This window comes from Astatotilapia calliptera, chromosome 10 (assembly GCF_964374335.1).
Source record: "Astatotilapia calliptera chromosome 10, fAstCal68.1, whole genome shotgun sequence".
Taxonomy (NCBI): domain Eukaryota; kingdom Metazoa; phylum Chordata; class Actinopteri; order Cichliformes; family Cichlidae; genus Astatotilapia; species Astatotilapia calliptera.
Genome location: NC_137431.1, coordinates 23,456,546 through 23,470,693, shown reverse-complemented (window position 1 = coordinate 23,470,693; position 14,148 = coordinate 23,456,546). Strand labels below are relative to the sequence as shown.

The 14,148-nt window shown below is 39.2% G+C and overlaps 1 protein-coding gene across 4 annotated transcripts in view; it reads right to left on the bottom strand.

Annotated features, from left to right (window-relative positions):
* Window positions 1-14,148, bottom strand: part of sh3pxd2b (SH3 and PX domains 2B) — a 33,388-nt gene that overhangs the window by 3,794 nt on the left and 15,446 nt on the right. Inside the window, exons 4-12 of one of the 4 annotated variants that reach the window (XM_026183153.2) lie at window positions 13,017-13,093; window positions 9,142-9,233; window positions 6,396-6,421; window positions 5,991-6,026; window positions 3,923-4,054; window positions 2,890-2,991; window positions 2,048-2,131; window positions 523-640; window positions 114-322 (exon numbers count right to left, since the gene is read on the bottom strand). In XM_026183153.2, the coding sequence (XP_026038938.1) occupies window positions 114-322; window positions 523-640; window positions 2,048-2,131; window positions 2,890-2,991; window positions 3,923-4,054; window positions 5,991-6,026; window positions 6,396-6,421; window positions 9,142-9,233; window positions 13,017-13,093 (876 nt within the window). The remainder of the gene's footprint in view (window positions 1-113; window positions 323-522; window positions 641-2,047; window positions 2,132-2,889; window positions 2,992-3,922; window positions 4,055-5,990; window positions 6,027-6,395; window positions 6,422-9,141; window positions 9,234-13,016; window positions 13,094-14,148) is intronic. The other 3 variants (XM_026183154.2, XM_026183155.2, XM_026183156.2) reach the window with 3 other exon arrangements.

Below are 14,148 nucleotides of genomic sequence, written 5' to 3'. Positions count from 1 at the left end.
AAGGTTTTAGTCACTTGTGTGCAAGCTTATCTTTGCAAAGCTTTTGCATGCTTTGGTTGCTTTAATATTTTAAAACTAAATCTCAGAGGCACTGTTTTGTTAAATTCACTTACTGATTTTGTTGTTCTCAGAGAAAACCGAGAGCCTGTTTTCCTTCTGGCTATTCTCTCGGTTTTCTCTAGCGGCGTTGTTTTGCTGGATTTGTTTAGAAAGCCCATCTAGGTCATTTGTACTGGCATGAGGAGGAGCGCCTGCTGACTGCTTCTGCATGTCAGCCTTCTTCAGGTAGGACGCTGGGGCCCAGCCCTCACGGCCTTGGTACCTAAATGGAGGAGAGATGGACAGTTAGTGGCTGATATATAATGAACATAAAGCTGGACGAAAACAAAAAAATTGGACCTTCCTGCAGTCTGTACAGTAACATGCATTAGCATTTTCATTCCTATTACCACCATTATCAACAATGTACTAAGAAGTATTTGAACATATTGCACTGTATTACAAAAATGTGGCTGTTGCTACCTGATCTTCCACCAGCCTTCCAAGTTCTTCTGAATAACCTCAACAATCATGCCTTTCTCCAGGTCGATCTCATCCTGGTCTCTGGCCGAGTACGGATAAATCACTGAATACTTCTCTTCTGAACGTGGAAAAAGGAAATATTGTTACGTGTATCAGAACACGTTATCAGTTCACAGTTAGGGTGCCACAAATAAACGCATAATGTAGGCTGGGTACGTATAGCACATAATGACACACTTAAACTACTATGGCCTAAAGTATTTATCCCCAGAGAGCTGATTCTGGTCATCTGGATGCAGTGTTTTCAGTGGATGAAACATTTTGTCACTTAACCAAGTGACTGGAAAAGAGTCGACTGTCTGGGATTTCCATTACCTGGATTTGTTTTTTTTTTTTAACTTTTCTCAATGTGAAACTGAATCAAAGATGACAGTAAAAGTTACAGCATTTTAAAAAAATTAATTCAAGTAATAATGCAACCAGTCTAAAATAAAATAAAGCGTTCAAAAGGATTTAATAGGAGTGAATGCCATCTTTGTTATTCCCACTCGCCTCTAATGGCAGTACTGGCAGTCGACATAGGTTAATGGGTGTGATCTCCAAGTAAAAGTGTGTTGCCAGTGACACACTGCCAACAAAGCTGAAAGTGGAGCTTGTTGTGCCACTGCTAACGACTGGCACAACAAGCTCTAACTTCACATATTTACGCAGAAGCAAGCACTGGGTGGTTGGATGTTGAGCTGCCTTTTGAGACCAACTTTTTCCTCAACAGACTTTAAATTAAACCTTCTCTTTTTAAGACTGAACACAGAAGGAAATGAGGAATTTTGCTTCTGACCAAAACTTCAAAAACACCAGACACAGACTATCATCCTTTTTTTCCCCACAAAGTTGGCAAAGATTCTTGTTAGGGCAAAAACGACAGGAACTTCTTTCTGATTAACAGAAACTGCTCAGCAATTTAATATTGAGATTTCAGATGAGATACTGTGGTTGCTATAGGCACACATTAGTTTTACCTGTTATAACTTATCTAGTGAGGCAAGGCTTGAGCAACATCTTGTGGAGTGAAAATGTAAGACACAAAAACGCACACACAGGACAAACTTGTTACAACATCAAACACAGCCTTGTCTATTGTCAACACCATTTCTACTACTATTACATACTACACACAGTGAACAATCACGCGTTTATTAATGCTGGTTAAATTGTTCTAGTCATTTATTTGATATATAAATAAATATATATTTTTATCATATATATTATTTATAACAAATACATTTATACACAAATATGCAGTTCACTTTGCATGCGAGGATTTATTTACATGCTGAGGTCACTCATGCAACATTTCTTCATGCGCACACATGGACAAACATGCACACAGTTTTATATGCGTGTGTGTACACACACACACACACACACACACACACACACACACACACACACACACACACACACACACACACACACACACGCACACACATTCATTATAGGGGGAAAAGAAAGGCGTGCGCTCCACCTTGCCCAAAGCCTGTGCTGAATAGATCCCCTAAAGTTCTGCGACGACCCATATGCCTTGGCAGTGACCAGAATCTCCGTGGCACTGACATCCCAGCACAGTAATTGGGGCAAAATAGGAAGTGAACATTACAAATGCAATCTGGAGGATATTTTCATCCTAAAACACTTTCGGTATTGATGGATCTATGGGGAAATAATTGGTATTTTTATTTACTTGAACTGACAAATAGTTCCTTCATCTAATGGTTAATAGGGATCTCTGGGGTGTTTTAAAATTTTTCTTATTAATGTGGCATTTTAAATTGAATGCTGATTAGCATAATGCTGTTTGTTGATTTTGTATTGTTCTCTTACGGAATAAAATCTGTGAATGTTTGAATCAAACAAACTCTCCAGACTTTGATAGGGCAGCCAGCCACCTCATACATCTCAGGCTTTTAAGATCTATAATTTGCATATTGGCAGAGCACCCTATTTTGAGATCCTGTCATTTACTGTACAATATTCCTTTCTTTAGCATATCCTTACCAGGGCTTTGGCAATGAAATTGTAATTTTTTTCTACTGATCCTTTTGGATTTTCTTTTGCCAATTCTCTAGAATGCAAAACACACACAGAGTCTTAGCAGCAACAGTCTTCAACTCAAAAGTCAGTCTGACAAAATAGGTTTGCTTATTAACCATCAACAGAGTACTGAGTGAGTTACAGGAGTTAAACGGTGTGTAACAAAAGATGTGCCTCTGACGTGGTGTATTCTGCACTTCTGCACTGCACCCTAAACCTTTCCTTGTGGTAACATTGAATCTAAACAGTAGCACCCAAATGTAAAGCTTGATGTACCTTCTTCTCCTGGAAGACTGAAGTCATCAGGGTCATCCTGGGCCTCAAGGCAGGTGGCAGGGACCCAGCCCTGAGCATCTTCTGAACTCACAAACCACCACCCTAAACAGGCAGGAAAAACAAAACAAAACTGATATACAAGATACTGCACCTCATGCAATGCTTATTCAGTTAAGGGATTATATGCGTCAGTAAAACGCACGACTGATATTTGACTTGTTGCTGGGATTGTTGCAAAGCACCACCATATGTTGCTTTTTTTTTTTAAGCATGCGTAACCTATAGTTTATGTGATGTATTACAATTATTCTTTTATTATGCATTACTATTAATCTTCTTGGGCAGCGGTCCCCAACCCCCAGGCGTTGTTTGGTACGAGAGAGTTGAGGCTCGGGTGTGAAATTTATGGTTTTCGGGGTTTTTATCGTTATTTTTTAAATGTTTTTATCCTTAACTTGGCTTCCCTGGTTCTTTTCCTGTATGTTATGAATAAATCTTTTTTTGGTACCAGTACTGGTTTTATTTTGTTGTATTTATCCGTGATACCTTAAAAGCCAGTCCGTAAAAATATTGTCGGACATAAACCGGTCCGTGGCGCAAAAAAGGTTGGGGACCGCTGTTCTTGGGTGTACATGTTACCATTGCGGATATTCCGATATTTGAATGACTATTTGTTTTAGTAATTTGATTAATTAATTTAAAAAGTTAATAAATAGCTATGATTTACAAAACAAGATGACATTACTGGCATACTCTGAGGTTTTTAAAATATATATTTTTATTAATATATCAACTGCTATTTCTCTTGAGTATTTTTAGCAAACCTATTTAACTCAACCTTAATAGCTGGCAACAGACCAAGTCCAGCAGTAGCAACAAACCCACAAACCCCCATAATGTTTCAAGTAATTGCATAGTTCCACATCAACACTTAACGTAACAGGTTAGCTGAACAGTGAAAGCAGCAATCTGCCACAATGAAAACATCAGAGAAATGTACAGAATATATGTTCTAATTCTGTATGAAACTTGCCAGACTCATTTTTCTCAATGACCTCCACCACCTGCCCCACATGCAGGCTTATCTCAGAGCTCTCCTGCTTCTCATAGTCTGTTACTGCCACATACTGGTCGAGTACAAGAGGGTCTGCTGAGGAGGAGTCTCCTATTAAGGGAAGAATAAAAAAAAAAATCATAACAGAAGTTTAGCACATCTTCTTTGATCTTTCTTAGGGGAGTCACGAATGAAATCTCAATAATGCGAGAAAAGCCTCCACTCAATATCTTTTGTTCTTCGCTGAAGAGCTCTGTTCATATGTGCATAATATCAAAGGACTGTCCATGAACTTGGAATTATAAGATTGCATCAGTGTGGGTTTAAGGTATTGACCTTTAAAGGTTTTGCATTTCATTGACCAAATGTAATATGACCTTTTAAAATGTCAGACTTTATATGGGCTTTGAATAACTTCACTAAAACCCAATTTAAGCAGGCCTTTACAAAACAGCCAGAATTCAATTTTAGGCTAAGTGGGAGGAAAAAAAACTGCCTTTTGATGAAATGCCAAGAATAATTCCAAGGTCGCAATTTGTGCAAAAGCTATTAAGTAAAAAGTTTTTTTGTTAGAGGGGGCTTATGTACATTACTGAGATTCCCTCAGAGTCCAGACGGAGGAGGCAGTGTACGTGATTGGAAAGGAGCGTGAGGGGAAACAACGAGCTGAGAGAGAAATAAAGGAAGATTTGGAGAATGGGAGTGAAGGGGATGGATTGAAAAGCGTAGATGGTTAATTTATTTCTCACCATGACTGTGACATGTCTATAGAAACAAACCAGCATCATTAAGACCCACCACCAATGTTAGCGCTACATCACTAAAAAAATAAAGTAACAAACGAGGGCTCACAATATAATCACTGTTAAAATAATGTATAAATAAAAACTCTAACAACTCTGCTTTTTCTATTGACGTTTGTTGTGTAAAAATGCACACACTAAAACTTGGCTGACTGATAAAATGCACGATGAAGGGACATTAGCATAAATTGCAGCATGCTAATCACTGAAGGTGCTATCAAACACATTCTAAAGTAATGCGTTTATGGCACACAAAAAGTTCAGATTTAAAATAACAAAATAATAATAACATTAAGTATGTACAGTAATTACAAAATAGATTTTCTTGATCGGGCAGCTTAAAAATACGTTAACATTAGCCTCCTTCAGTGAGCAGCAGCTAGCTAAGAAAATAATCTGATTAAAGCCAAATTTAGTACTGCTTAATCTGCAATTTCTCCATTATGCTAGTTAAAGATTTGAATATTAGTAATGCAAATTTCTCTAAAGCAGAACTGGAGGAACACTAGTCATTTTTAACACAAGCTATTTTCAACTATTCCCTTAGTCATTGTGTGTTTGAGTTCCACATTTTTTACTCCAGATGCCTTTCCAAACAAAACCTCAAACCTTTTTTTTTCCTCCCAGGATCAAACCAAAGATCTCTGGCAAATTTGTAAATCACTACACTATGGCGCCACTAGCTAAACCAATTTAAGTCGGTTAGCGTAATTAGCTCACCTTAAACATAATATTTGATATATTTGAAACAGAGCCATATTTAAAAATGTAAATGACAAATTTATTAATTGTAATTTCTTAATTAATGACAATGGCATCCTGAAACATACTGGTATAAATTTTAAAGGATTCCTTTATAATATCAACTTCTTCGATCCTTTACATTTCAATGCATCTTTAAATCTAGTGATTAAAATATAATTTTTCTATTTCTAACTCCCTGATTCAATGTATTGCTGTTAGCATAACCAAGCTTACTATACAGGGTCATGCATTCATAGTAGAGCATAACTTTACTACCCTGTACCAACACAACATATATAAATAGAGCTGAGATATGACCCACACCAGTTCCAAAAGTCAATCACCAACAATTTATCATTAACAGAACCAATGCAAGCCCCAAGCCTCAACAGAGCCACATCCCACCTGCCCAGGCCAGGGAAGGAGAGGGGGGACGGGCCACTAACGACCCACTGGGGTTACACACACAGCACGACCAAGCATGACAGTGTGTTTACTACCTCGCTTTAGGAAAGTAGTTGCTCTCTCCACAAACCCTGAGGGAAAGGAAAATGAATGGAGAAGAAAACTGAAAAAGATAACATGGATGCAAAATTAAGAATAAAAGATGAACTGAGGGGATACAGAGTATATATAAAGAGGAACAGAGAAGGACAATGTTTGTTTCTTGGTTCAACAGTACTGTAACATCAGTATAGAAGGAATGTCTTCTAATAAAGTCATTGTTTTGGTTTGTTCAACCTGTGACCACTAGATGGAGATAACGTCCTATCATATGACACAGAGGTAATTACTGAAGACTTGCTTTTATTCCTTTCAATACATAGTTTATCAGAGAAAAGCCAAGATTCTCATGATTAACTAACCTACCTTTCATTTCAAATACACAATCAAAGCTATCTCACCTGATTTCTTCTTCCCAATGGGTTCCCTGTTAAAGAAAAGAAAACATTACATGACCACACCATACATACCAAAATGGAATGGAACCAGCATACTAATAATATTTAACATAATTCACAAACTCATGAAGGTCCCACTTAAATAACTTAAAAACAAACATCAACAGCAATAGAACAGCATCCCCAATTATTCATTTCTACTTAATCTCACTATCATTTAACACGTGTACTGCTGGAGGAATTAAATACAAGAGAAAAAGAAAGGCTCTTTACCCATCAGATCTACAAACTGTCACGCAGGAGAAAACAGATCCATGTCTGCAACGCAGGCTAATGTGAATAAAAAGCTTTGAGATAGCTGATCCCGAAAATCCGGGCTGATGTTAAATTCAATACAGCATCTGCTGTGTCTGGTTTAGACATTATCCAGATAAATAGACCATCACTCCACAGCAAGAGTCAGGAACTGATTCAATGGCCAGATGCCTCAAAAAGTCACTGGTGGCTAATGCTCAGCATTTGCTCTGTTTGTCCCTCGTTATCTAAACGTCGCACCCTTACTTTATAGCCTACCAGTGCCTTCCTTTTTTCCATCTCACATCTTCCACGTCTGCTCAACCTACTGCTTTATCTCCCTTGATTGTTTTCCTTGGCAGCCACTCTGTGTCCATTTCTCTGCATCAACATCAATGCTCTCAGCCACATAAAGGATTATTGGATTGATAGAACTGTTAATTGCAGAGACCTCATCTCTGTGAATGTTTACCCCCAAGCTTGCCAATTAGGGTATTATAATGAGAAATACTCAGGGCGACCGACTAAATGGACTACAACACATGAATCTGCGCGTGCACTGCATGTGTATACTTTGTTTTCATACAGAGAATAAAGGTGAAGAAGTTTTGAAACCTCAAACTAAACTTTACAGTAAACAACTGCTCACAGAAAATCGCTCCATCCCTCCCTGTGCCTAATCTTCTCTCTGGATTAGGTTATATGACGTCCTTTTTTTCTATAACGATCTTCCTTGCATTTTCTTTCCTTTTCCTTGCCTTCTTCTTGCAACACTTCCTCTTCTGTACTTCTTTCTTCCTTTTTACTCACTGACCATCTACTTCCTCTTTACAATTGAGTTCTCCTGTCCTCTCCTTTCCTCTCCTCTCTGCTGCTCTTAAGAAGAAAGTATAACATGTCTTACTCGTTGCAGTAGATTTATAGGCCATGATAAATCTTCTCCTACAGTTGCTGTACAGCAGCCTTGTTGTCAGTCAGCCAAGCAACAGGCTGCACTAGCAGAAAGCAGTAATCCAATTTCAATAAAGACAAACCAAGGTCCTTCCTATATTCATCTGCCTCAAGGAATCACATCTCCCTCTCTCTCCCCCGTCTCTACTGATACATGCTTGGGGCTTTGTATGAGGAGTAGGGAAGTATGGGTCCTTGGCAACCTTCCCCGAGGTAAGAAAGGGGGAAAAAAAGATGTGGAGATGTGTGAGAACAAACAAGAGTGCGGACTGGGTGTCATAACTTATAAATATAGATTCATATTCCACCGACAGGCTTCGGAAACTTTTAGACACACTTTTTGTTTGGTATCAGCTTACAGTTGCCATGATCTGCTATCCTGATACCACCAATAGAGTGAAAAGTTTTCCAATATCAGAGAACACAAATGCAAACTCTTCATACAGAGGGGCTGCATGTGGAAAATAACACCCAAATCCTTGTGATAATTCCAGTTTTGGGAGAGATCTTTTCCCCCCACAAATTTACTTGAATTCACTATTTAAAGTAAGAGTACGTACACACAAGTTAGGGCTGTTTTAAATTCCAGTTATTTAGCTAACGTTCATCACATTTTATACTGAAAGTGGCTCATCTTGTCAAAAGAGTGAAGTAACTATAATCAAGCAGTCTTCCTAAAGCCTGGCCCCAGTAAAGTACTTGACGGCAGCACACAGCAGACTTCAAAGGAAGATTAAATCTGTCTGCATTATATATGACAACATGGCAGGCTGTTGCAGGAGCTCATTTCACATTCAATCTTCATAACAGCTTCTTGTCCTGTTAATTGTCCTTGGGCGTGAACCCCCAGCTGCTCACTCAGTGCATGCCACTCCTGAATGGCATTATGGCATTTATAAAACATCAGGATGTGATAGGTTTATACATAAATATAGTCACAGGCCTTATCTAGTGGATTTCCTAACAGCTGACAACACACGTCAAGATGTTTCGACGGAGAGGACATGACTACGCTGCCTTTCTGCAGCTGTTAGCAAAATTTATTAATTAAATAAAACATCTCTAGGGTCTACGGTTTGGCTGAAGGCAGCCATCCATAACCCCTACAGCCCTAAATGTAAGCTTAATAACGACACAGTTGCGTTACTTTTAGTGCTGGATATTGCGCTAATGTGTTGAGAGTGAGATTATCAAGAAACTATGTGGACTCAGCTGTGTAGAGGCTGGTGTCCGCACTCCGCTCCAGCAAAAATGCAAGCTCAGCTTTAAAAACAGGACCTATTAAGTGTGTTTCTGCTAGAAAACCCCAACAGAAGGCTGAGCGGGAGTATGAAATCATATTCATTAGAGAGTATAATGAATGTTCATTACCAGCAGATCTCGCAGGACATGGCATACCATGAGCCAGTGGAACAATGATTTACCATTGTATACAAGAGGAAGGGTTTTTAATAGTTAAGGAGATATGTGAGGGTGTGTGTTTGGGTACATGTGTGCTTCTCACTCCTTGGGTGGGTTGAGGTCTTCAGGTCTGGTCTCAAAAAACACTCTGACCTCCTCGCACTGGGAGATGTAGACTGGCAGCTGAATGAGGGCCTGCGTGCACAAAGATTTCAGGAAACTTAAACACACAAACTGACACGCATAATCACTTCAGTGCACAGGGAGGTCAACCAGAGGATAAAAACGGTGTTCATTTGACCTGGCCTCAAGTTTTTATGTCTGTTCTCATACTTATTTTACCCTGCAACGCTTGGTTTCCAATAGAAAGAACAAAAGCTGTATTAAAAAAATCCCAAAATCACAATCTTCCATTCTTTATTTTTTGGTAAAATCTTTATTCCTCTTTTTAGGATCACCGGCAGCAGAGAGATGAGTCCTGACAACAGATAAAAGACAAACATCCACATTCAGTTTTCTTTATTAGTCATTACTCATGCGCAGCTATTAATTTTTTTATCTGGCTGTTTTCCACTTGCTCTCAATCAACCCTCTAAAGGGGGAGCAGGAGAACGAATAATCACCTCACCAGCTTGATGTGGCAAACCAGAAGAAAAAAAACAACTCCCATCAATGACCTTGTGGAGACTATCCCTCTTAGCTATGAAAAAAATATGCAACTCCTCCATTTGCTGGCAAGATCAGCTCAGTGCTACCCATCAAGATTCCTCTTCTGGTCTCTACCTCTAATTTTAATACTCCTAAGTGTTTCAGCTTTGTCCTTCCAGGAAGCACAGCCTAGCTCCTGGACTCTCTGACACGTGCTGATGTAACGTCAGGACTGACGGATGTGGAATGGAAGCCAAAGACGTAACCAGAGTGTCCTTGTCCCATGCACTATGTTTTCCTTGTCATATGTTTGTGTTAAAGAAAAGATGAGATTTGTGTCCTCATTCCTGTTTGCTGATTCATGGTAAATATTAGGCTTCGAAACTATTAGGCTTCAAAAAAAATCTTGTGTTGTTAAGACTTTCAGAGGACCCACACAACGTTTAGTCATGCAGCCCAGGATGTTGAGCCGTAACTGAGGTCAGAGTGCAAAATCTCTGCCTGCTGCAGAGGATGCAATCCTTAGATTTATTTCCATCCACGTGTGAGCATGTGGCTTGACCGCTCATTACAATTCTCCCCAGGGAGGAGACAAGAGGGAGGCTCAGGGTACATTACGGCAAATGGACTTTATGGGTGTTCTTTATAGAAGGCAGCATTAACGTAATTGCACGCGTGTGTGTGTCTGTCTGTGCGTGTTTGTGTGTATTCTCCAAGGAAAAATATATAATGGAAATGCAAGACCAACCTCTCAGAAGGTACAATACACTGTGGCAGTGTGGGTCAGTGTATAGTATGCTCTCACATGTACATACATATAGTGAATGTTTAATTAGAATAAAGGGCATCTTAGCCATATGTTAAAAAAAAATCTTGATGCTCATGTTATCTGCATAAGTGATTTTTGTACTGTTCCACAGTATAAGCGAGGTCTAAATAAATCTCTAAAGAGACGTTTTATGTGATTGTTTTTTATCAGCTATTTGACCTTCCCAGTGATCTCTTTTTTTCTATTTTTTTAATCCAACCTTTCATCCAACTTTGCTTCCCAATATGAAAAACAAGGTTTCATAACCAGGGAAATTTGAAATGAGTCAGTACAAAGCCTCAGCTGTACAACAGAAGAGATGACTCAGCTCTTCTGTAAGAACAACAAAGTTGTACCTTGTCAATCTGACTACATGTGGGGGTGGATGAAATGCCATTTTTGATCCTCCAGTAAAGTTTTGACTTGTTTTTACCGCTACTGCGATAACTTCTTCGCTGGCAGTGCTTAGCTCTGACATGTATGATACTGCCAAAGGACTGATGGATGTTTTAAATCACTAACAAATGTGTTGGACACAGATACCATATTGCTTGAATTTAAAAGCAATATGGTAAAGGGACTGACTCTTATTTAGTGCTTTTCACTGCAAGTCAGTGTTGCTAACATTCACACTCTGATGAACGCATCAAGAGCAATTACCCAAGGACCCTTTGGGCATGCAGACTGGAGCAGCTGGGGATTGGACCATCAACCTTCCAGTTAGTAGATGCCCTTCTCTACCTCCTGAGCCACAGTCACTCCTGGACCACATTAAGTCTCACTCTGCTTCCCTTCTGTCTTTAAACATAACTTTAGCAAAGCTTATATGCACTGAAACATTTTAAAGGCAGGCATCCTTAAACCAATAATGCTAAGCAGGTATATTTTATGGCTTTTCATACATTTGCACAACTTCAAATTTGACTGTGGCAATTCCACTGAAATTGTCTCAGCCGTTCCCATAAAACACCCACACCCTCAGACATGAACCAGCAACTCTACCCTTTCCTCCCCTACCTTTATTGTTCACATAAGTGGTTAAAGATGTTGCCTACCAGCTGCACATTCCTTTAACCCCTGATGACACAGAGCCCCTTCGGTCCTCTGCATTGTTCATCATACATAAAAGCTTTACTCTCAGGCCTGAAGAATTGCCGTTTTTACTGGTGAAGAAGTGACCAGTCAGTTCCACCTTAGGAAGCAATTTTTTTTCCGTAATGGTTTCACAAGGGTCTTGATGGAGTGAGAGAAGTAAAGCAATTAAAATATAAGGCAGCTGAAAATCGTAAAAGCGCGAGTACAGGCTAAGTCAGAAGCAAAGTTTCCTTCGTAGAGAGAGACATAAGGAAATGTTTGTGCATGTTTTAAAGCCCCAAGTCACGCCTGTAAAATTTAACAAAAACATAGCCCGTGGTTGTGTGGATATGCTGACTGGAGCTAGCTCAGCAACGGGAAAATGCTTTGCCTGTGGCAACCACCACAACTCCAGAAGATATCTGCCTTGTAGATATGTATCCATAAAAAAGCACCTCACTGAGAAAGATGAAAATCTTTAAACTGCTATTCGACTTTACTTCAGAGGCTAAAAAGATGAGCATCAATCATGATTATTTTATATAGGCTGTGGTGGTTGCGTTCCTGTTGAAATGAAGCAATTACTTGCTAGCTGTTGGCAGTTATACGGTTTAACCTCATCTGCAGTGGAGCTTGAGAATGTAGAGTTGCATGATTTTCCTTTTCTTGAGGTTAAGTGAATAATAATCTCTCTGGTAAAAAGCAATGTAATGGGTTGGACAAGGCACAAGTTTTGCATCATCCTTTTTTTCACTTATGGAATGAGCTGCGGTATTTCAAAATGACAAAACAGACACCACACACACACACACACACACACACACACACACACACACACACACACACACATACATACATTACAGCATGCTTGCACCCTGGTCTTGCTCTAGGGGGTCATAAGGCCTACATTTTGTGTGGTGTAACAACATTCTCTTCTCATTTAGCTACATAGAAACTTTTTTCCCCCCTTATACACATCTATCCCTTGAGAAAAATTCTCCTTTGGCGTGTTTCTTTTTGCAGGAAGGTCAGAGTCTACAACAGAGCACCTGGGGACCTTTTAGAACACATCGGCAGAGTGGATGCCTGCGGTCACAAAGACTTGCTCCGGGATGTTTAGCATGCCACACACCGCACAGTGCCAATTTAGATCGCAAGGGCAGCAGCATTATTCATAAAGCTGCTACAAAGTGAACGTATAAATCTTTCTGTTATGCAAATGCTGTAGTTTGACTACAAGCTTGACTTTACTTAATATAAGCATGTGTTTGGACGACTAAAAATGGGCCTGAATGTGATGGAAAAAAAAAAAACGGGGGGGGGGGGAACCCAGCTAGCTGTGATGTAATGTACACAGATTGTGGTTTCTTTTCTCTTGACAAATGCATTTTATAACGTATATATGTTGATGCTTAGCATAAGTAGAGAATTGCATAACGAATACTCACCCTGCAGTATTCATTAATAGGTCTTAGCCTTTTCATTGCCACATCCCTGATGTGGCTCCTCCTAAACAGAATCTTTCCTGGAACAAACAAGGAAAATCAGATTTAGGAACTTAAATACTGCAACCTACCTTTACATACGTCAAGTTAACATGTGCATATACCTTAGAAAAAAATAATAATTCTAATCTTTTCCACAGCAAGTGTTCATATAAAATACACAAAAGCTATATTGAAAAACGAAACAAACAAAAACAAAAAAAACCCCCACCCAAACAAAACCTTGATTGATTTCTTTAAGTAGTGACTTAAAAGAAAAACTTGCAGGTAGACTGAAGGACAGTGAAAACCGTGGCTTTTCCCAAAATGTAGTTAGTGAATTAGCATGCAGACACAACACAGTCGCATCATCAATAACAGTGACAGCACAATGAGGAGGCTAAGGAGGTGGGTGAATAGCTGGCCTTTCCAAGTTAATAAATGATTTAGGACAGGCAAAGAGTGCCCGTTTGACAGTTTAAACACTGCTCCCTTATTCTTATCGCTAGGCACGCATTACCACAGGCACGGGCAAGCTAGTTCACCATAACAATAACAAGAAAGGGCTACAAATAGCCCTCTTTTCTATTCAAAGGCATGTGAAAAACTTAAGAGTGAATATTTTCTTCGTTCTCATTTGACAATAGACACACTGAGACATATTAATTAAAAAATACAGTATAGCAGGGCAAAAGGTTGTGTATGTAATGAGATCCTAAATGCAGGTGACAGATTACAATATTACCGCCATCAAGGAGTCCTGGTGTTTGCTTTTGAAACAGACTTGCTGACACATCATCCATCCATCCATATATAAAAGCTCTATTGTTACAAAAAAAAGTGGCTGCTTCTTTAACCCACGCAGCTTAAAACTGTTTATGCTAATACTTTTCTCTTTGTTCTGTGAATCTGAAGCATTCAAGAAAAGAAGTAATAATGAAAGGAAGGGCCAAGGTGAGACAGAAGTATAAAAGGTTGTACAAGTGTATACTGCTGACTGGAGTAGATATTTGTGGTGACTTCACACCAAACAAAAAGTAGATCTTGCACATTTTACAGAAAACTACCAACACCCAACGTTCAAAGAAACAACCTC